Source organism: Euprymna scolopes, chromosome 19 (assembly GCF_053919585.1).
Source record: "Euprymna scolopes isolate OS-2025 chromosome 19, ASM5391958v1, whole genome shotgun sequence".
Taxonomy (NCBI): Eukaryota; Metazoa; Mollusca; class Cephalopoda; order Sepiida; family Sepiolidae; genus Euprymna; species Euprymna scolopes.
This window is the reverse complement of record NC_136500.1, coordinates 35,884,059-35,908,603: the sequence shown is the minus strand read 5'-3', so window position 1 is coordinate 35,908,603 and position 24,545 is coordinate 35,884,059. Positions and strand designations below refer to the sequence as shown.

At 32.4% G+C, this 24,545-nt stretch overlaps 1 protein-coding gene across 7 annotated transcripts in view; it reads left to right on the top strand.

The window, feature by feature from the left end:
• The first annotated feature begins 473 nt into the window (after positions 1-473).
• LOC145303523 (dual specificity mitogen-activated protein kinase kinase 4-like) overlaps positions 474-24,545 on the top strand; it is an 84,130-nt gene continuing 60,058 nt past the window's right edge. Inside the window, exons 1-2 of one of the 7 annotated variants that reach the window (XM_080144969.1) lie at positions 499-596; positions 22,108-22,140. In XM_080144969.1, the coding sequence (XP_080001095.1) occupies positions 560-596; positions 22,108-22,140 (70 nt within the window). In that variant the 5' untranslated portion in view covers positions 499-559. Of the gene's footprint in view, positions 600-22,107; positions 22,141-24,545 lie in introns of all 7 variants that reach the window. The other 6 variants (XM_080144968.1, XM_080144973.1, XM_080144972.1 and 3 more) reach the window with 6 other exon arrangements.

The window sequence follows — 24,545 nt, the reverse complement described above, 5'->3', positions numbered from 1 at the left end:
AATCAACAATTTACAAAAAAAAAAAAATGTGATTTTTGTTTTTTTAAGTTTCAGGAACCCGAGTTTAAGTTTGTGTGGACCTCTTTCTGCTGTTGTCGTAACTTGTTACCAGATTTCATGGAGCATGGACAACGATAAGGGCTGGTCTACTGTGCTAATTAGATATTTTTTTTTAAGTAGTAAACAACAGGAAAGAAAGGAAACTAATAAGAAATTTAGGGGAAATTATTAGAGAAGCGAAAGAAGGATTTCTCTTCCATCTCTCGCTCTTTCTCCTCCATCTCTCCCTCTTTCTCCTCCATCTCTCCCTCTTTCTCCTCCATCGTCTTCTTCTCCTTGCTTTCCCTCTTCTTCTCCATCTTCTCCTTATTATTATCTTCTTCCTTGTAACTAAGTGCGCGTTATAAGTGGGCAGAGCTACCGATAATAATTGCTCGTTTCTTATTGGCTGATCTGAACAGCAACAGCAGCAGCAGCTACAATTGCATTAAAAAAAGTAAAAGTAAAAATAATAACAAAAACATAATAATAATAATAATAAAAAAAAAAAAGACTCAAGATGGCGGACCCAACATCCAGAATGGATAACAGACCAGGTAGTGTTGATTTATACTGCTATTTCTTATTTAATCGTAACGTTCTTGATGATCGATATTCATCTCGATGAACACTTTAAAAACAATTATAATAATAAATAATTACTATGATGAAATAAATGTGAAAATGTGCTTTCATTCAATTATCAAAATTGAACGTCTAGTTGCTAAATATGTTATCTGTCTGGTGAATATTCACACCCACATTTCGAGAAGCGAGAAAAAATATCCATGTTTTATTTTTAATTTCATTCTGTCATTTTTTCATAAATATTGTATTGTTCTCACTGTTTTAATCGTTTTACTTACATTTGTTAGAATGTATTCCTTTCATTGTGTTTTCTTTTTGAAGGTCAACATTTTTATTTTTCCAATCACTGACATCTTAAGTGTTTGCTTGGTCAAATCATTGTATAACAAGGGGGTTCACTTTGCAATTGTCACATTACAGGAAAATGATCACCCATTTCTTGGCCAGGCTCTCGAGGCTGAAGAATCTGTAAATCTATGTTGTTATTTATTATATTTATATTATTAGGCTTAACAATGAAAGATACTTATATTTTACTTGTTTGTATATGCTTTCAGTTACTAATTATTTAGCTGAGATGACATACAATTGTGAAAAACTAACTCCTTTTTTTAATGACCACTTGGTGCATGCACACGTAATAAATGATAACGATCATTTTTACATTTTGTTTTTATTTATTTTTTACGAATTATTTATTTATTTATTAATTTTTTGCAAGAACAAACAAAATTACAATTGTGTGTGTGTAAATTTATACACTTATAAAATAATACGTCTTTTTTTTTTTTTTTTTTTCAAGTATTTACTTTAATATTGCTAGGAAACTTATGCAGAATACGGGCCACGGCCACGCTCAAATAATAACGCTATTATTTAGAAACCCATTCTTAACATGAGACGGGCACTTTTTAATTATTCTGTACTTTCATCTAAAAACTCGACAAATAAAACATACCGTAAAAATTGAATTTAACTTGAAACCTCCATTAAAAACAAAACAAAAAAACAGCACGATTATCTGGATTCATCGGACAGTGTGATTTTCACAACGTTTCGGTCGATGTAACCTCCGACTTTCTTCAGGTGTATCCGCAAGGACCCGTGGCGCAGTTGGTTGGAGTATTTAGAAAAATCTATTGTTAAAGTACTATTCTCCTAAAGGTTGAAGGTTCAATTCTCAGTGTGAGTGATCGAAAAAATAGAATTGCGAAATACTTAGGACCTCTGTCCAATCGTGGCTGACGCAACAAGAGCATGCTACCCATGTGAAGTAAATAAAGAGTTCCGTTCGAAATTCTGTCCAAATTCACAAGTTCGACAGAAACATTCCCGAGTTCGACAAGATACACTTGAAGACGGTCGGAGGTTACATCGACCAAAACGTTGTGAAACTGAAACTCAAGATGAGAACAGTAGTTCGAAGAATCCAAATAATACGAATAATCCTGAGGATTAATAATCCTGAGGATTATTAATCCTCATCTAAAAAATTCGGAACGTCTGTATTCTGCATGTGTACCCTATATAAAGCTTAGAAGTGCCATGAAGACTATGCCTATACGTTTGTGTTTTATTCACGAGAGAACTCATCAGACTAATTTTTTTCGTGAATCAAACGCAAGCGCACCTACCTCACCTACTTGACATAAGTATATTTGGGTTTGTATTACTGTACACATAGATTCGAAAAAGTTGTCAAAAAACAAATATATAAAAAATGTTATCAAAAGCAAGATAAGTTACTTTGCTACCTAACTGGATATTTTTTTTTTGTGTTTTTATTTAATGTAACATGTTTATTCAGCTCGAAAAAACATAGTGTTTACCGATGTATTGGAAAATTAAAAATGGCGCCCGGGCTCTCTCTTTGACACGGTAAGTTTGGGAAAAGGAGTTAAAAATAATATACAAAATACTGTTAAAAACCCACCGAATATATGTCAGCCTATATGTCACGGTAACATATATTGAACGAGTTTCTAACAGTATTTTGTCTAGTTTTTTTTAACTCCTTTTCTCAAACTTACCGTGTCAAAGAGAGTCGGGCGCCATTTTTAATTTTCCAATACATCGGTAAACAGTATGTTTTTCGAGCTGAATAAACATGTTACATCAAATAAAAATACTACAAAATTATCCAGTTAGGTAGATCTGATATTGGTTGTTATATTTAAATCGGTAGTTAGGTATTGGTTGTTATATTTAAATCGTTTCGGTCAATTCAACCCTTCTCCCTCTCCACACACACGTTTGTGCTTTTATTATCTCGGGGTGGGGGTGGAGGAGATTTGTCAGGCTTCGATGAACTGAATTTTTTTTTTTCTTTATAGCCCACTGACCATAAGTATATTTCTATATTACTATTAAGCTCTACCCATGTATTGAGCACTGTTGAATTAGATACTGACTGAAGTCTCCCCTCCCCCCCCTCTCTCCCCTCCCCCCCTCTCTCCCCTCCCCCCCTCTCTCCCCTCCCCCCTCTCTCCCCTCCCCCCTCTCTCCCCTCCCCCTCTCTCTCCCCCCTCTCTCTCTCTCTCTCCCCCCTCTCTCCCCCCCTCTCCTCCCCCCCCTCTCTCTCTCTCTCTCTCTCTCTCTCTCTCTCTCTCTCTCTCTCTGTTATTGATACCGGTGGTTTCAAAAATGTGGAAAATATAGATTAGTTTGTTGACTGAACGTGTAGTGCTTTGGCAAAAAGCTCTACACGTTCAGTCAACATGCTTCACTGCTTCTCCTAAATCAGCGAAACGAATTTAACATACATTTTCAAACCGCCGGTATCAATATGACTAATAAAATTATCCCGATGTGTGTGTGTGTGTGTGTGTGTGTGTGTGTGTGTGTGTGTGTGTAATTTAGGTGCTAATGCACTTACTGATCCGCGTTATTTTTTAAATCATATTTCCAAGTTTAATTAAAGTTTTATGTTTTTTATTCAATTGTAAGGTTAAAGTACAGAATAGGTACAAAACACCCTCCCCTCCCCATGTTAAGACTGGCTTTTTAAATAATAACGTTATTATTTCAGCACGGATCAATAAGTGCATGAGTACTGTAATTTATTAAAAGAATTTTTATATTTTTCTATGTAAAAAAATAATCATTGTTTATTTTTAAAGCTATCTTGATTTCTTGAGTGTCACATTTATTTGTAACTTTTATATTTGTTTCTTTAATTTTTTAAATTTTTGTATATATTTTAATTATCATTTATATTAAAATTTAGCACTTTTTTGAAGACGTTAAAAATCCGACAATTTAAAAAAAATTTATTTTTTTTACAGCTTGTTTTTAAAATGTTTTCTTTTTATTGACATCCACATTTTGTTCTATTTTTGCTATTAATGATTTTTATAACTTGTAAATATTCTACGAATATATATATATATATATATATATATTTATATATATATATATATATATATTTTCGTAGAATATTTACGATATTTATATTGCTTATGCAGAGAAGTCAAGTCACCGTGCTTTTTTTTATTAGTATTTTTAAGTTTTACGGTATATTTTTTATTAAATTGTTAGGTGACAGTACATAATAGTTATAAAACACCCTCTCTTCCCCATGTTAAGTTTCTTGATAATAACCCTATTATTTCAACATATATATTAGGTTGATGCAAAAATAATGTCGTCTATATATATATATATATATATATAATGTTGGGGGTCTTTCAATTTGCTTTTGTCTATAGCAGAACAGTCACTCAAACAATTTAATTCATTTTTTCATATATACATTAGTTAATATTAGTACTGCCATCACTCGATGTGATAAATTAAGCCTTATCTTCAAGTGGCTCTTGGCCTTGATATGTGGGCCCCAAATAGTCAGTTTAAAAATTGTAGCTATAATTTTAACGAGAATAAATTATGATCTTTAAGAAAATGAAACGAGCACTTTATTACGACTTTCTTTCTTCTTCCCTTCTGAAAATATTAAAATTTTTTGATCATTTTCTGATAAATGATACATTTTCTTTAAAGTATTTAACTTCAACAGTGCGTTTTTATTTTTCTATTTACTATCGTGTTCAAATGAATGCAGTAATTAATGAATGACCTTCTTCTTCCATGTTGATTCCATCGATTTTTCTTAACTCGCAAAACTGCCGTTCTCACCTTAACCTGTTAAATGAAAATGAAAATAACCTGTGTGAAAAACGAAACATGATTGATTTGGGAATAGTGTTGGCTATGAAGTAAATGTGGTATTTTAGTGACAAATGATGAAAGAACGAAAGGATCCGTGCTTGGATGAATGTTTCAAAATGCGTCTACTTAAGAGTAGGATAGGCAGAAAATGATCAACGACATTCCCTCATTGTTAATGGTATTGTGCCTAATGTGTGTATGTGTGTTAATTTGTAAATAAATACTTCCGTATTTTTTCTTTTTTTTTTTCTTTGACGGCAACTCAGCATTCACTAATAAATTGTCGACATTTATAGGTTTTCGGGTATGCTGAAAACGAATATCACATTTAAATTTGAGGTAGGCAGGCACTAGGCAGGCAGGTAGTTTTCTGGATATTAAGACCTTTATTATCCCATGTAACCTCTTATGTTTTTACTGGCGGTCATGTTTTTCCCCAACTGAACAAGTACTTATACGCATGCGTGTTACAAAATACCCCCTCCTCCCCATATTAAGAATGGCAACGGTCACTGACATTCATTAAGTAATACATTGGGAGAAAATGTCTTAATATCCAGAAAACTACTTGTCTGCTCCAAATTTGAATGTGATATTCGTTTTCAGCATACCCGATAACCTAGAAAGATCGTCAATTTAAAGATGAGTGTTGAACTGTTGAGTTGCCATTAAAGTAAAAATTTACCCATACTTCAAAGTGTAATATCTATTTACTTGTCTCCTCATGAAAGCAGACACAAGTTCGTAAGAAGAGGAGGGAGAAACATGAACAATTTTGGATTACAACAAAAAAAAAATTTAATGCGTGAATAGTATTCACCCCTCCTCTCAACAAAAGACTGAACAGGTACTATGATTCTAGCCAGAATAGTATACTGATATTCCCTCGCCGCCAATGCCTTCTTCCTTTCGGTGTAGAGGGAGGAGGGGGCTTTCTAATCACCTGAGGACCTTTGGATCACAGGGAGTGCTGAGAGAATGTAGGTCTTTGAGAGAATCGCAATTGAGTTCTTCATAATGATTAATAGTGAAACGCCATAACCGACATCTAAATAAATAAAATAAAAAAATAATTTTTTTAAACTGGAATAAAAAAAAAATAAAATAAAAAAAACTCATCGGCATTTGAGATGTTTGTAAATTACTTTCACCAATCTAGATGAAACTAGTTCAGTGGAACATCACTTAAAAGATGATTCATTTTTCTTCAGCAATTATTTTTTGGGGAATTCAGTTTTGTTTTGTTTTTATTGGTGTACATTTACAAAAATGAGGAAAGAAAAGGCAATGAAGTGCCTTCTTTTTGCCTCAATTGACATTTTCAAACACTCATGAAGGATATATAATTCTGTTCACTATGATTCATTGATTCACCCCTTCCCCTTTGAAACGCAGTCTGTTCTCAAAATTTTGATAGTGTTTTTTTTTTTTTTTTTTTTAAATCAATTCTTTCTTTACTGTTATCTAATTTGGGGTTTAATCTTCGACTCTATACAATTTTTTTCTTGACTTTTAATTTTTCCTTACCTACCCCCTTTTTTTCTCTCCCTCTTTTCAGCTTAGAACTCATCATTATACCAAGAAACTACGCGTAACATTCATGTCTTACATGAAAGTAAACCTGTTTCTAAACAAAAATTGGGCTTTCGTTTTTACAAGAGATTTTTTTTTTTTTCATTTTAAACACGACACTTGGATGTAAGGGGCTACTATTTGGGTTTGTGTCTAACAGAGGACTGTGGGGAATTGAGCAGTGAGATGTCTGTTCACATTACATTTAAACTTCTGCAGGTTAACAATCAGGGAAACAGGAAACGGGGGGGGGATTCCAAGGGAGGAAACTATTAGAGTTGAAGATATTTTCAGCATTTAGAAGAGGTGGGATTTTTCTGCTTGTCAGGTTAGTCGGGGGTATGCAAGTGCGATGAGTTCATCAGTGCACACTTCATTAAAGTACTCGTACAACAGCACAAGGATGCACCATTGCGGTGATGAAACAGGAGTTGGAGTTTAATCGATACTGTAGGACCTATTAGATTTAAAACTTTAGGAAAGGAGCTTGTCTAAGAGTGAGAGCCTAGTAGTAGATGCACCATCCCAGATGTGACAACCCTACTCCATGCAGGAGCAAAGTGTGACCTTGTATGTGATACTCTCTGTTGCGTGTAATTTTCTAGCACAGCAGAGGAAGTCGACCTTCTTTACAGCAGCCTTGGCAATGTCCTCAATGATTTACTCTAAATCTGAACTGAATAATGTTTCATGAATTGAATCCACAAAATGAATAATTTAAAGATTTTAAAAGCACACCCTCCCGTCCTCCCATCTGAATTGTCTCTGGCCAATTCTACTCTCACTCTATCAAGTTGTAATTTACATCTTTTTTTCTTACTTGGGAGTTACTATTTATCAAGGCCTGAAGACCACTCAAGGGTTAATCGACCACTAAGGGTTAATGAATGTAAGGTGGTAGTGGAGTAATCGTTAATGGTATAAATTGGGTACAATATTGATATACTATCAAAAATATGTTACCAGAGACTATGACTGGTATATATATTAGTGTTGGGATTATTAATCGGAATCAGAAATCAGAACAATCAGAAATTTGAATGCTACTGGAATCGGTATCTGAATAAAAAAAAAAACGTTTGCCTAATTTCTGATGCCAAAAATGATTCATTTAATTATATTTTCTAATTTGATTTTGTTTTTAAAAAAAAAAAAAAAATCTCCCACTGCTGATAGTAATGATAAAATAATAAATATCTATTGATTTTAAATTTCCAATAAAACTAAAATCACCCCCTGACAAGTGTGTTTTTACGTTTGAGAAAATATATCCACATTTAAGATGTGTTTTTACGGTAATCATGAGAAAATAACCATTTTAAAGTTAAATTTTTAGGAATTTATAAAGAATTGGAATAAGGAATTTAGTACAGAATCTGTAATTGTATTGGAATCGTGCCATCACTAATATATACTGAACATATACTGCATTGCCCCTTTCCTCAGCAGGAGGTAATGCTTGGAAGGATGGTATCATGACGACAGCCACAATTACTACACTACTCCCCTCCCCCAAAATATCAAATATTAGAAGATAGTAATAGTATAGTTTTGGCTTCCGACAGACAGATACCAAATCTCCTTTAGTTATAGATGCTATGTTGGATAAACTAGAAGTGTAGATGTTAGAGTTTCAGATCAAGAGATATGACACTATCATATGCCCTTCCCCCTAACAATTCACCGATCCCAACATTGTGTGCTGTGGATTTGTTTACCATTGTCTTATCTTCTTATTGTCGTAGTCTGTCACGCTGGCAGCCCTCAAGGGGAGTGCATATGTCCACAAGTATAAAAATAAAATAAAACAGACTTCAACACTTACTGCAAATATCAGTTGTGCATATGCGTGTGTGTGATACACCCCTGACCCTCTAAATGCTAAAGTTTCACAAGTACATTTACTGTCAAGGCTGCGTTTGTCAGTCGATCGATCAATTCATCTCTGTCTATTCAAGCTCTCTTAATCTGCTTCAATCCATGATCTGTCTTCAACTGTCATCAAGTGCCCAACTGGACTTTCTGACCATTGTCAACCATTGGAAAAAAACGCTTCCAATCGTCATCAATTGGACACTGCCATAAAAATGTTACAAAACACTAGTCTCTACAAACCATTCTCCAGTGTCAAAAAAATCCATAGTCACTCTCCAACATGCCAACAAACCAAATCTAAATATATCTACATTCCTTGTTCAGCCCTTTTGTTGCAGTCATTGCTACATCTTGATTAAAACCCTACCTTTTAGTTCTCTTTTGTCTGCATCAAGGAACAAATTCCTATCTATTGTCCACTTATAAATCCTATTTTCTATTTCTTTCCTCTTTTTTCTTTTGTCTTCCAACACTTGGGGGCAAGGTGGGGAGGGATCAATGTCAATAGCATCACTAAGACACTACAACTTTATTTAAAGTCTCAACACAAATCGAAACGGTGGAAGAGAATGAGTGAGAAGAGGGGAAAGGTTGGAAGGAGATACAGTTGAAGTCAAATACTGAGGAGAAAGGAAGTATATGATAAATCTTAAAACAACTTTATTCTACACCTTTGCCAGTTTGCAAACAAATTACTATAATCTTTTCTCCAGAGTTTCTGTCTGATGTAACATAGTGGGGGATGCTCTTTGATCCCAAACTGTCACAAAATATCTTGGTCAACATCTTGTCTGAAGTCATCTTCTTCTCATCTGTTGTAAGTTGCTCCATGGATATTTGTGTTTTTTAGTTTCTGATAACTGTAATAAAGGGAGGAAGTTTTTTTTTTTTCTTTAATTAAAAAAAAAACAACAAATTACACTATTATTTACTTCTGGGGTTTAGTTTACTTTTTCAACAATTTATAGCAATGTACATTTAAATGAGCTGAAATGTCATGACCCATCTTTATAAGAGTGGTGTACTTTTAAATAGATGTCTGGTCACTTTGGGTCATAAACCTAAAAATACATTATCCATTTCGTTTCTCTGCCACATACTTATTTTCACGACATCACATCCTGTAACATAGTCATAAATCTACAGGATGGAATGATAAAATTGTCACCCTAGAAAAGACCATATGATTCCATTTTCGTTTGATGAAAACCAGTTTTCTTTGTTTGTTGCAGACCATCTACTAGTTGACCAGTTGTGTACAAATCCCAAGAGTGATAGGAGCCTTCTATCATGTCTGAAAGTGACACAATGTTTAATGAGTGAGATTGAAAATGTACCACTGTACAACTCATGCTCACTGATCCAACTTATGACAACAGGACCATTACCAGCACTCTCAAAATCCAAATCCGCTTAAGGGCACAGCTCAACGAAGTTTCCGGTCATAGTTATGGTTTTTGGTGTGGTTTCAAGTGAGGGGCACATCATGCCACCTCACATCTTTGAAGTTGGTTTGAAAGTTAACACTAATGTGCAGAAGAGTGTGGTGATCCCTTGGTGCAATCAAGTGACCCAAGGTGTGGTAACAGGACTCTGCGCCAGCCCACAAGTCCGAAGAGACCCAGGCTTGACTTCAGAAGGAGTGCTACGGCTTTGTACCTTTCTCTTACTAGTTCCCCCCTCCCTCCTCCTCTGGACTACTTCGTTTGATCATATGTCAAGAACATCACCAACATGACTTCCCAAAACAACAAAACCAGCCTGATTGCTGCCATCCACTGAGTATTCACCGAGCTCTCACCAGCACTTGTGGAAAAGGCATGCTCCCAGTTCCGGAACTGTCTTGAGGCTGAGGGCAGCTACATTGAATAGATGTCAGCTCTACTCTATAATCAAGTTACTTGAATTGATTTTTTTTTAATAAAAGTTATAAAATAAAGTTGTAGTGTTGTTTATCGTTCCACCCTGTAATCTATTAACTTCTAATGAAATTTTCCACTGGTCTAATTGTATGCTTACTCTAGCCTTATGTGGAAAACATTTAAAAATAACAGCTATTTCTTCATAGCCAATACAATAAGAACATTGATAATAACAAAATTTGAATCTTAGCGACAAATGAATATACAGAAAAAAAAAAAAAAAAACGACTTATTTTCACAAAAAATAAAAATCTATTTTTTTTCCCCCTTCAGTACATATGGCAATTAATCTTCATGGTCTGCCATGTAATTGAATAGAAGCGATTTCTTTTAAAAATTAAAATTTGAAGTTTAAGTCCTCTCCACTCAGTATGTCTCAGAATTTTTTTTAAGTAAATTGAAATTTGGACAATGATTTGTGTCTAATATTTGTTTAAATTCCATGCAAAGCAGAGATTTTTGAATTTTTGCAATTAAAGCCTTTATACACCTTTAAAATGCTCAAATAAAATTGAAATTTTGGAAATCTTTCTTAATTGGTTTTAATATCTTTGATTCAAATTTCATACAAATCGGAAATATTTGAATTATCAAAGATGAGGGGGAGGTCATATTTATACCCTCATCCTCATAACTATTAAATATATGAAAACTCAGAATAAAATGCCAATAACAAACTGTTTACAAATGTCATTGGTTTTGCTAAGAAATCAACTAATGGTTAATTTCTTAGTAAAATACACACACACATACACACAGATAGGTTTGTCATATATATATATATATATATATATATATATATATATATATACACACATTATTTCTGACTTTATGTTATATAATATGCAGCTGTTTTTTGGGGGTTTTTTTTGGCTAATGTCTTTGCTGGTAATATTATTCAAATCCTTTTATTTAGTGTTATTATCCACAAAAATATTAGCAATAAGAAATAAAAGTTGTGTAACATACTATCAGAAATAATTTCCAATATTAAAAAATATAACCGGTTAATTGTATTTCACTTGCATGATATATGCAGAAGATGTGGTTGCATTGTTAGTAAAAACACAAAGAAATGTTGTAGAGCTTGGGAGATGAGTTATTTGTACAATTTTGGCTTTCTTTAAACATATTTCCAATAAGTCAAGTAATCTAAGATTACACTCACATTAGGCAGTTCTCTTTTTATTCCTATTTTATTACTGTTTGAGTTTCATTTGTCACTTTGATGTATTCTTTATTTATTCCCAGCCCTGCAAACTAAATCAATCCTTACTTGTGATATTACCAATGAAAATGTTAGCATCAACAATAGCAACAAAGCATATATATCTGATTTCCCAAAACCAAAGCTTTTCTAAGAATTACAGTCGGCTTGTGATAACTATTAAGCTATAAGGCTTCTTGAAGCAGTGGGGAAAATTTTTTTGAAGCTCTTGCGCTCGCTAAGTGAATATGTCTCTTGGTGATCCTGGAATGCTAGAGCAGTTCAAATCCGGTTGCAGCATAACAGATAAGTCATTTTCGCTTGACAGCTTCAGAAAAAGTGTGTTGAATGAGTATGTGTTTTTTTTTTGTTTTTTTTATGGACCTAAAGAAAGTTTTTGACACTGAAGAGAATTACACTTTGGCCAATCTTCGATGAATTTTGATGCCCACCAGATTTTGTCAAAATGCTTAGAAAACCTCATCAGGACATGAAATCACGCTTCCAGAACCAATAGTCATCAATAATGGTATTAAACCAGGTGATATCCTTGCAAAGATATTGTTTCCTATATGCTTTGCATCAATGCTTTCCTATTCCTTTTAGGAATGTCATGTCTGTGCTTTCATACATTTTCAAACCACTGACAAGATTTTTAACCTCATTTTTAATGGAAAGGCCAAAGCCTTCCAAACTCTTATGTGGGAATTCCTGTTTGCCAACAATACAAATTCCATTGTCCACACTAAGGAAGATATGCAGGAAATAATCAACTTTGGACTCTGGCTAAGTACATTGTAATATCTGTTCTGATGCTACACTTCACCTTTTCTGTCCTCAGTCAGTGGAGGAAAAATCCTCATGACTGAGACAATTTTTTTTATTTTTGTTCCTATACATAGTACCCCTTTTTGGAGAACTGGATTTTCTCCATATTAAAAACCGATCTTGTGTCTAACTCTGCCCTCGTGGGGAGTCCAGTAAATAGGAACAATCAAGGTAATACTGAATCCAAGAGTTACATTAAATGAACTTGATAAAATCTAGTTGACTCCTTGGTATAGCTTGGCAGCATTCTCTTCAGTGATGGATTCTTTGACTTTGAAATACATCTAAAGAGCAAAAAAAGCCAGCAAAACCTTTGATATGCTTGAAAAAATGTGCATGATCAGAGCCATCACTATGCTAAGTGTGTTCAAATTGTGTCTCTTGTTTATATACTTTGACAGCATATACAATGTAACGTTCATACATCAATGTTTTGAAGAGGTTTCACATGCTTTAGTAGAAATTTGAACAATTTCTAATATTAAATTTTAATTTTAAAGCAGCTTTTCACACTAGACACGACTTTACTGCGGCAAATTGATATTTTTATACTAATTGACATTTTTTTATGTTTCAGGTATCATAGGTACTGTTGTGAGTTCATTTTTAACAATTTAGATTAGACGATATTGTTCATGTGTTCAATTCACTTTTAAGTATTATTAGACAATAGACACTATTTCAATTCTGTAAGTCTTTGTTGGTGTGTTTCCTTTCCTTTTTATATCCTTTTATGCACTTAAATTAATGTTTTATTTTAGCCAGATGTATTACACACTTTTTTTTTTTTTTAACTATTATTGTGTTCACTACCTCAGCTATGCCAGGTATTCCTGCTAATTTTATCATTTCTTTAATTTCCATTTAAAATTGGAGATAACGCCTTTAAATATATTACATATTTATTTCACTTAAGTGCACCCATATTTAATATTAACAAACGTAATGCAGATGAGTGACACCATTTATATGTCTATCACTTGATCTCAATTATGAGTAACATCATGCCTTCTATGTTTAAAGTATATTTGTTTTATGTATCTTAAATGAGATGTAAACAATAATTTGTTTCAATTAATACTAAATGTTAAATCAATTTGATTTTTATTGAATAACATTTCATGAATATTGAATACTGTGTTGCATGGGAGTGTTTTATACTTTTTTTATTACTTTTTCTGTTCCTTTTTTTATACAATGCTGTTTTATTTTATATTCTTTCAAAATATTTTTTGTTTTTAAATAGAATGTTGAATTGTTTGGTTACCAAATTAATAATTGAATAGAATTGTTATAAAACTATAGTTCAGGTAATATTATATTTACTAGCAGGAGCTGCGGAAATTCCACTGAATGAGAACTATATTTAATCAACAAATATGTTTTCATAAAACTGATATTTATCTGGATAGTGCAAAAAATTAGTGTGTTGGTCAGAAAAACTTATAACACATAGCAAATATGAATTTATTCAAATTTCTATGAAAATAGTGTCCATTGTATTTTAAATACAGAACAGATTCAAATGAGATGAATAAATACTCAGAAAGTAATATTGTGCTACATAGTTCAATACAAAAAAAATAATAAAATTATATTATAAGAGACAATCTTTAATTTACTCCTTCAGTTCAGCACCTCTTGGCAGACAATGTCTGCCGTTTTTTTTTTTTTTTTTGTACGTAACATTTCACTGACTTTCTTTGGTGAAGAACTGCTGCATGTCGAAATTAAGAGTTCCTTCCTTACACTATTACAGCAATGATCATATATTATTATAATGATATTCAGAAACGAGGTCACATCAAAGTGCGGTCACTCTCATATTTTGTTCAGTGTTACCAGATTGGCCTTTCTAAAGCTAAATTTTGCAAATTTGGTCTTTTTTTCTTTTTTAAATGGTTTAACCTTTAAAAATTGTATTTTTTTTTTTTTTAAAGCGTAACATAAGGGCTAAGAAAAGAACAAGTAGAATATTATATAGATTTATATCCATTTTAATAATCCTTCAAGATTGATAAATGATTATTATTTTATTTTTTATTGTTTTTAAAGAAATTGAATTTTCTGTCAGGAGGGGTGACATTTAAATTACATAAATACTTTCAATTTTGTTTATTAACTCCTTAATTCATAACTAACTAGAATATCTGTTCTGCATTTTCCAGATAGAACAGTTTTGCACCACTTTTATGTCTCTTCTCCTCCATGAAGATTAAAAAATATATTATGCTACTAAATTTGTCAAGAATTCTTATTCTAATTTTTATCAAAATCTGTTATATGATTTTGATTTTAGAAAATTTAAGCTTAAGGGGTCTTAAGAAGAAATTGAAATTCAGAGAATCTTACTAAAATGGTGTCTAATGAGTATGGATCAAATTTAATGCAAATCTGAAATATTTGAATTTTCAAATGGAAGATTGTTCTCATTATCCCTCTCATAAAATCCTTTAAAATACTAAAAAAACACAAAACAAACTTTGAGGAATATTTATTAATAAGGCTTACCTGAAAAGTCCTAGAGTGGATGAAACGCGGAATATTCAGTGTAGCTTAATCGCCATATATATTTTATAACTTACTAACTAGCTCTACCTAAATATCGAGCACTTTTGAAGTAAATACTTAAAGTTTACGCATAAATTTATACTGTTGTATATTAATTTTATGTGAGTAAATTAAGTAGTTATATTATTTTTATATATATATATATATATATATATATATATATATATATATATAATAGAGATAAAAGGCTAAGACCCATAGTTCCATGCCCCATTTTTTTTTTTTTTAAATTAATTAAGATTTTTAAATTTAGTAATTACATTTTTCATTTAATTACTGGAAATACTTCAGTTATTAATCAACTTTTAATTTATTAGTCTTTAACACCCTATAAACTCCCTGTTCCAGGCTCTCGACCCTTTATTAATATTTCTATTTATATTATTGAAATAATGATACTGTAGTAATTTCATAGGCAGACGCACATGTAAAATAAAATATAAATGAGAAAAAAAAACATCTATGACTGATACACTTAGCAATGGCATATAATAAACAATGGAAGTAACATTTTGTTTCACTTGACAAAAAAAATGATTATCTCTTTGATCAAAATCATATAAAATTATCCAAGCCACCTGGCTATGTCTGATAGTTTAAATACAAAGACGCATAAATGTAAATAAAAAAAGAACTATGGCTGATATACTTAGTAGCAGTTGTAATAAAATGATTAGTAAATTGTATGTAAAGTTAGCAAAACAAAATACTAACTTTTCTTAAAAATCAAATTTTCAAATACTAATGTCTCCAAAAAACAAAAAACGAATTTTTATTGATTTTTTTTTTTATCTTGTTAAAAATAAAACTTGAATGGAAATTTTTGTGTCTTACCTGTCATGAAATATTTAAGTTAAACAAGTTTTTTTTTTTTTTTTTTTTAAAGATTTGTTGGGGTTTGTTTTAATATAAAAGGAATTTAGATTTATAGGAGGCAATATAATGCAGAGATGTAATGGATGGACACAAATTGAAAAAATTTGAGATGTAATAGTGGAACAAGCTATACAGTTTCATTTTTATTAATTCAATATATGCGTCTATATAAATCCAATTAAATGTTTGGTTTTTATTTTACCAAATATGGTTTGTTTTTTTTTTGTTTTTTTTTTTTTGTTTTTTTTAATGGATTTGTTCAAAATATTTAAAATTTAAATTGGAGTAATTTGTATGAATTGAACGAACACACTATTTTTGTATGAATTTAGAAAATCGCCTTAATAAATTTGTTACCCTGTGTCTGGGGTGAAAGTAAGAGTACATCTAAATTAGTGAGTGAAGATTATTGATATACATAATTTATGACTCAAAAGAAAAAATATTGTCCCAAACTAAATACTGAAAGCACCGAAACCAATTTTTCTTCTTTTCTTTAAACTGATCTAAATCACTGACATAGTTGTGAACCTTTTGAAAAAAAAACTTTTTTACATAATATGTGCTAATGTTAGAAAATGTGGGAGATTATTACTAAAAAGAGCATCCATATCATTCTGGCCCTAATTTCTACGATAACTTTTTTATGTTTTATAGAAAATAGACATGATGCCATCGAATGTGACTGAAGTTTCCAATATTCAGGAGAATTTCTATATTTTTACACCTTTTTTATCTTTAATAATTATTTAAGTTTTATTTATTAATAATAAATGTAACAGTGGATTAATGTTTACTACTATTACTTAAATTTGCTGAAAAAAAGAGATGGTGTTTATTTAAAGAATATTCTTAAGTAGATAAAGTATTTTCTGAAAGAAATTATATCGAATTAAATTGTTTTTAACATGAACAAATGAAAAAAAATTGCTACTCAGAAAATATTAATTTTGTGCATAAGAATTGTACTTTGAGAATTTTACTTTGCTTTATTATTGTTACATATGAGACCATGCTGAGTATGCTTTCTTTTTGTGTAAACATATAAAATTTTCCTACCTGCACATCCCTGAAGAATACACAAAATTTACACTATGAAAAATATGTTGCACTACCTTATTTTGAAAGAAAATGGCTTTTCAAACTAAGCAAATTTCTCATCTTTAATATTTTTACAATCTTTGAGCAAATTGAAATCTATTCCTTTTCATTTCTTTTTTTTTTTTTTTTTTTTTTCATAATGTTCACTGCAACTTGTTAATTCCGGTCAAAGTGTTACCTCACCAGAGAAAAATAAGATGGAGAATAAAATGAATTTTTTTATTTTTTCAAAACTCATCGAAATCAAGCCTCTACTCAGTCCTGTAGACTTAATGGATTGGAAAAATGACTTTTTGGCATTTTTTATATATATTGCAGTGATTATGGGTAGTCCTAAATGCCGTTTTTGTTTAAAAATAACTTTTATTTAAAATAATTGAAATATTGGTTTCTGTGAGCAATGATGGTATATACCACAGTTTGCTTTTTCTTAGAATTCTTTGGAAGTAAGAAGTTCTCAGTGCCAATCGGTTATATGATACAGGACGCATTCTTTTCAAACAAACATCTGAGTCTGTCACAGACAGCTATCGAGTATTCATACATTGTGATGGATAGTGACATCAAAGGACTTCTTGTATTTGGTTATTATCTTAAATGAGACAATGTGAGAATTAACTAACACAGTTAGTGCCCTTGTTGCCAGAAATAACCCGAGATAAAAAAATAAAATAGCAAGGAAAATGCAAGAGAGCTATATGCTCAGTCCATTAAATCCAAAGTAGCTGAGCAGTGGCTTGGTTCCCACCAGTTTTGGCAAATAGCAAACAGGATCCTGAACAGAAGTGAGCATTCTATCCCAACCATCATCAATGGACCTGAGGTCATCTTGTCAGCATCAGACAAGGCCAAACTATTTGCCAAGAAATTTGCAGCTAATTCTACCCTATGCGACCAAAGCCATCAACTCCCCATATTACCTCCTATAACAGACAACACGCTATGCAACAGACAAATATCTGTGCGTGATGTCGCCAAGCTAATCAAGAACCTTGATTCCAGTAAAGCAACTGGCCCTGACGGCATTCCAATTATAGTGTTGAAAAAGCTTCAACCAGAACTTGCCTCCATACTTACAAAACTGTTTAAGCGTTGTTTTAATGAAAAGTGCTTCCCAACACCCTGGAAGACCTCATCAGTATGCCCTGTATTTAAGAATTCAGGTGATAGGTCATCTCTGAGTACAGACCAATAAGTCTCCTGTAGTCAACCACCTCAGCAGAAATAACCTTCTTAGTGACATGCAATATGGTTTCCATTCTGTTAGATCTACAGCAGATGTGCTAATTGTTATATAGGATTAGTGAATCTCTCGTTAAAGGCTTCCTTTCTAGGTCAATTGCTCTTGACATATCAAAGGCCTTTGATAAGGTATGGCATAAAGGCCTACTTTACAAGGTTTCCAGCTACGGTATAACTGGAAATGTTTTCTCAATTATTAAATCATTTCTCTCTGATAGGCTCATAAGAGTAGTGATTGATAGGCAGAAATCAGAAGCCCACAGTATTAATGCTGGAGTCCCTCGGCATCCATCCTGGGCCCAACTTTCTTCTTGACCTACATCAATGATTTCCCTAAACAAATCATTCGTTGACATCTATGCTGATGACACGACCATCTATGGCAACATATCAAAGGCCGTAAATAACAAATTTCTCTCCGATTCTCTCTCCTCTGATCTTAAGCACGTGGTACAATGGGGGAAGAGGTGGCTGGTTACTTTTAATGCATCTAAAACCAAGCTCCTATCTTTACATTATCAACGCTCTGATCCCCCATCTGGCATCAATTGAAATGGATGGCTCTCGTCTCGGGGAGGCTCCATATTTTAACAAGCTTCTGGGATTGACCTTTACTCCTGATCTGAAATGGAACACGTACATCAAGTCTGTTGCCAAGGTCGTTGGAAAAATAGTAGGATCCTTCTATTGATCCAGAAGATATCTCTCTGCTGATGCAATTCTCTATTTATATAAAAGCCAAGTACGTTCAAGGATGGAGTACTGCTGCCACATCTGGGCAGGAGCTGCTAAAAACAGCCTATCCTGCCTTGACAAAATAGACTTCGTGTCTTAGTAGGGGATGTCCTTTTCTCTTCCCTGCAACCTCTCTCCCACAGAAGAGATGTTGCGAGCCTGTCTTTGTTTTATTGTTATTTCCATGGCAAGTGCTTGTCTGAGCTCCAATCTCTGGTCCCCCCTCGCCAATCTTTCACGAAAACACCCATCTAGCTGTAACCACTGTCAATAATTTTCCCCACTCTTTAACTGTGCCTAAATCAAAACATAGATACCCATGAACAAAGCTTCTTTCTTAGAAGTTCATGCCTGTGGAACTCTCTTCCGTTTGCCTGTTTCCCACCTGACTACAACTTGGATATCTTCCAGTCCAACATAAACAAATTTCTGATAAACCGCCCCCTTAAGTAAGACACTTTATCAAATCTCCATTACTAACAATTACTACAATATTATCCCATTGATTACTGTACACTCAATAACCCTTATCCCCGAGTGGCTTCCAGGCCTTGATAAGTGGTAACTCCCATGTAAAAAAAAAAAAAAAAAAAAAAAAAAAAACTTCTGATGGTTTCCGCCGTTCTGGTTTAATCATTGCTAAATCAAGTGGGTAATTTAGCTGGCAGTTCGAGCCAGGTAGTTATGTTGTCATGGACATGTTAGTTTGAGAAAAAGAAGCATACATAAATAGTTTGATAATTAATCAACTGTTCAAATGGAGGACCTATAAATAAGTTGCATTTGGCCCAAAGATTTGTTTGCAACTAACTCAAAGTCAAAAATTCCTGCCAAGGTGCAATCCCTGTCTTCCGGCGGAAGTTATAATATCAATCAATCAGAAATCTCATTTATTTCTGACAACAACTAAGTAGTCAGAAGACCCTAGCACAGACAGGACAGTGAATGAGTACTGTTTAGAACAAATTATCAGAAAAACTTAAAAAATTGTCCATCAGGATGGAGTACGCAAGTAGGTTTGTGAATAATCTGTATCGGATCATAAGCAAGGGGAACATCATGACAAAACCTGTCTCCATCATCTGTCTTGTTGGAGTGGACTAGCCATTCAACATTAAAGCCACTACAGACATGGATGTTAGCAGAGGGGTAAACAGACAAGATCTGATCAATTTTCTTGAAGAAACCCTCAACGATAGTAACTTTGATAGAAGGCAAAGGAATGCAATGTTACTTAAAAATGTGTATGTGAGAATTTAAGGTCTTCTTTGGAAATGTTTCTGCCACATGGAAAATCATCCCTAATGTAAGCTCAAATTCCATGTTCATGGCAATGTTAAGAGTCAGGTTTGGATGTCATGTTTGAGTAACCTTAATCAGGAAATTATCGGTAGAAGTAGACAGGCTAATGCCAATTTTATGCAGAAAGAATATGTCCGGTTTTGTCTCTTGTCTATTTCAACCTCTGGAGGGTTGGAACATACACACCCTTTATGTCGGAAAAGGAGATCTGATAGTAGGGATCTACATTAAAAATTGAAGAGCTATGTTTAAGCTTATCAAAAGTTTTTCACTTTCAAACAAAGCTTCTAGAGATGTAAGGATATGGCGAATAAGATATAAAATACAGTTTTAACTATTTTTCTTAAATTATAGTGTTAAGCTGTAGAGATACAAACATTTTCATTTATTAAGTAACTTCAGTTAGGATGTCATCACATTTCATAGGGAGCTATTGAAATTACTTCTTCTGGATCCTCACTGCATTGTAAAACTTACCAGCATCACTGCAAATGTACACACTTACAAAAAAAAAAAAAAATTTAATAATTTTAGTAATACTAGTTTAAACCTACGCCTTGCTACAGTACCTGGGTATGTTAATTTCCATCTTTACCTAGCTTCTATCGCTTTAAAGCTAATACAAAGAAAAATTATTGGAAAGTTTGTTGAAAAAAAACAAAAAAAAACAAATATACTACTTAATATTTGCATTTGTGTATTGCTTTTTCCCTATAAAAAAAATAATAGAAAATGTTTTTTAAGCAAAAATAATTTGCTTTGAATACTGAATACCTTTTGCCTACTTTTTTTTGCCTAATAAAAAGATAGCTTGGTTAAAAAAAATATATATATATAAATATATATACTTCCATAATTTTTTTTATTGTTAATTTCTTTAAATTTATAAAACATCCTTCGAGTTAAAAAAAAAATCTTGTAAACTTAAATGAAATTCAACAGAATAAAAACTACTGACTTAATAATGTGTATTCTGCCTATTCCTTTTTTTGTCAACCGATCATATGCTTCTATTTGCATATGAACAAACACCATGACAATATTAATAAAATCTATAAAATATTTAAAAGTTAAGTCTATTCTAAAAGTCTTTCTATAGTTGTTGATTTACTGTAGAAGTACTATTTATTAAGACGCTAGGCAAATATTTTTGAATTAGCATTATATTTAGTTAAATGACTTTTTTGTTTAAAAATCCTTTTTAATATAATAATTAAAGAGAATTTGTAAACAAAAAAAGTCAACATGATATAATTGTTAGGGCTAGGACAACAGCATATTCTTTTTATTGTTTTGACTTGAGTGTGTATCCATTGATATCTTATATGCTTTTATATAGAGTGATGTGGTTCCCAGCTGATTAACTGTGTCTAACTGTATTGGATAAATACTCGAGAGTCAAAACAATGATAAGAATGTTTTGTTGTGATAGCCCTGATAATGATATATTCGACATAATTCATGTTGACACACCAGTTTTTGTCAGATCACTAAAATTAGGTAATGATGAGCCTGATTAGTACCAGATGGATGACCATTTCAGAATAGAAGGTGCTGTATATGCTTTCCGCTTGTTTCGGCATTGTTTCCAATCGTTCTGAATTTCTACATCACTGTAATAAATCAGTACTAACTCAGAAGTATGGTCGGTGATTGTACAACTCTTTCCACAAAAAATTTTACTAGCAAATCACAGTTATGGACTTCATCGATAACGATGAACGAACATACAGTATAACAATAGAAGCATTAATTGCATTAACTAAAGAATGTTCAGAATGTTTAGATAGTTTGAAGAAATCCATCCAGATTATGATCTTATTTGTTGCATAGGTTTATGATTTAATTTTTTTTTTTTTTTATTCATTCATTATTTTCTTTTGTATTTATTTCTGTTTTTTTTTTTTTTTTTTTTTTTTTTTCATTTTATTAATATGGAGATTTTTCAATATACATAAAACAAAATAGACTGTATATGTTCTTCATTTAAAACATTATTGCATACAGGTTTAAAAAAAAAAAAAAAGCGAAAACTTTTTGAATGATGCATGCTTCCTAACCCCTTTTTATCTCTTTATTTAGATTCTACAGTTAGCCGCCTATCAAGTACTTGGGGTAATTATACTCATTGGATATATTTTGTTGTTGTCGTCATCGTTGTTGTTGTTTTAATTTCCTTTCAAAAGTTTCACTATGGATATAGACACGTCTCATTAACATTCAAATTTTTATTTAAAATTTCAGAGTTTCTGCAAAAAATAGATTTTTAAAAAATTTTTTTACAGAAACTCAAGAACTTTCCACCATTTGAAAAAATTTTTTTCCTTGTGTGAAACCAGTAAAGAGAGTAGAAAGTGATGTTTGCTTTTGGCAGCCTCGTAACTCTTGCTTCCCTTATTTTGTCCTTTAGTCCTCACATTCCATGAGCAATTTTTCTGACAAAGGGTGAAGAATTTTTGTTTTCTAGGTCAGAATCTTGTTTTTTTTTGTTTTTTTTTTAAGTTTCTTACATCCAGTGGTTTCATGCCTTATTGTCACAAATGAAAAATTTTTTTTTTTTCTTTTTGATACAGCTTAATAGTTTATTTCTGGATTATTGTACACTATTTTTTTTTTTTTTTTTTTTTCTTTGTAACTGTTAATATTTTGTATTGTTAATTTCGAAATGTGTACAGCATAATGTTGATTGTAGAATTGGCTATCAGGTTTCAAGTAGTCTGATCAGATCCTTTGCATTCATATGTGCTCAGATACTATTTGAAAACAGCTGTAACTACACTCGTCTTCCAATTTAGAATTAAAACGGCAACATAACTCAATCTACTAATAATGTATAGAAAGAAAATGCTGATTTATATTTGAGTTAAAGATATTCAGGCTGTTCGGAACAAATTTGACACTTTTTGGAAAAAAATATCATGGCTAATAATAATTGATTTATCCTCAAAATACAAAGTGCATCTCTTAAAAGATTTTTTGCCAAATACAGTTCACACGAGGAAGCCACATTGAATCGCCAACATGGCCTCATTCAAGACCTTCTCTTGGAGCATGCAACCTTCACTGTGTTCTTTGGGAGACCTGAACACCAGTTTGATCCTAGCTCATCCTTTGTGTCGTAAGTAGTATATGAGGGTCATTTTTAAAATTAAAGCCTCCTATTTTTTTTTTTTTTTGCTTTTTACTTAAAAAAAGTTGAAGTGCCATGAAAATGGAGTGTGCCATTAGCGAACAATCTTTTGTGCTCTAGAATTTACTTTTCTACATAGTCACCACCATTCTCAATACACTTTTGCTAGGAATTCAATGACGCGTCTCTGCTTTTGACGAACATTCATGAACGGGATTGCTTTCTTAGTCTCACATCATCAATATCTGTAACAGAGATGAAACTTTCAGGTGATGAATACAATCATCATAACAATGCAATTTACAATCCATTCGGACGGAGTAAAAACGAAAGACGGCATTACTTTTGGAATGCCCTGGTAGTTGATGTCTTTCCATTGTGCTCTACACCTAAGTCCACAATGTTACAATCAAATAATTTTCGTGAACAGATGTTGGGACTCTTTAAAAGTCATGGAACTTTTCAGACACTGGGTTTTCTAAGATGTGTGACACTGAGCTGAGTTTTTCAGTCATCTTTTCTACCCAACATTTTATAATAGTGGACAGTAACTGAATGTAACCATCTCTTGCCGAAGATGTGAGGTAGCATGACATGGTTTTCGATGGTTTTCGCTGGAAACATGCCCAAAGACCATCACAGTATGAGAGAACTTGATCTTAATGGTACACAAGACTTTTTATGGATTGTAAGATGATTGACTATTATTCTGTATTTTGTGCAACTGGTTTTATCAGATATTTTTGTTTTTTGGCTAAGAACCAGAACATATCCAGCTCAATTGGATGTTTAACCTTGTCGATAAAAGTTTAGCCTCAGTTTTCGTAATGAATTGTCTTGGGTCTCGATTGTGATTAGTAGTTAGCCCTTGAAACTCTTATATGAGGAGTATCAGCACTTTCTTTATAGCCACCACTCCAATACTTTTTCTGCATTGACTTTGCACGCATATTTTTGCAACATCTTGCCAGGATGCTTACTATGATCCTTCCTGCTAGCCACTGCTTCCATATCTCCATCGCAATTCAACAACTCACATCTTACAACCTTCAAGATTTTCCAGCCACACTGAGCAGTAGCTAAGATCTCCAAATTTTTTTAATACAACTTGAATCATCATTATGCAGGTCATTCTCTTCCAATCTTCCAATGCTTTCCAGTCATCAAAGCCATCAATAGTACACAGAAACGGCTGTCTATTGCAATTAACTGCTTTTAAATACTTCAAATTGTTCTAAAATGAATATGAAAAAATTATTTAATTTATCCCAGTTAACTTGAATCAAAATGAAATGGACAATCAACAAGATATCATGCAATGAATTGGGTGTGTAAATTACATGTTTGAAGAATTGAGTGACCAAGTTCCTTGTGTCTTTGTCTGTGTCCA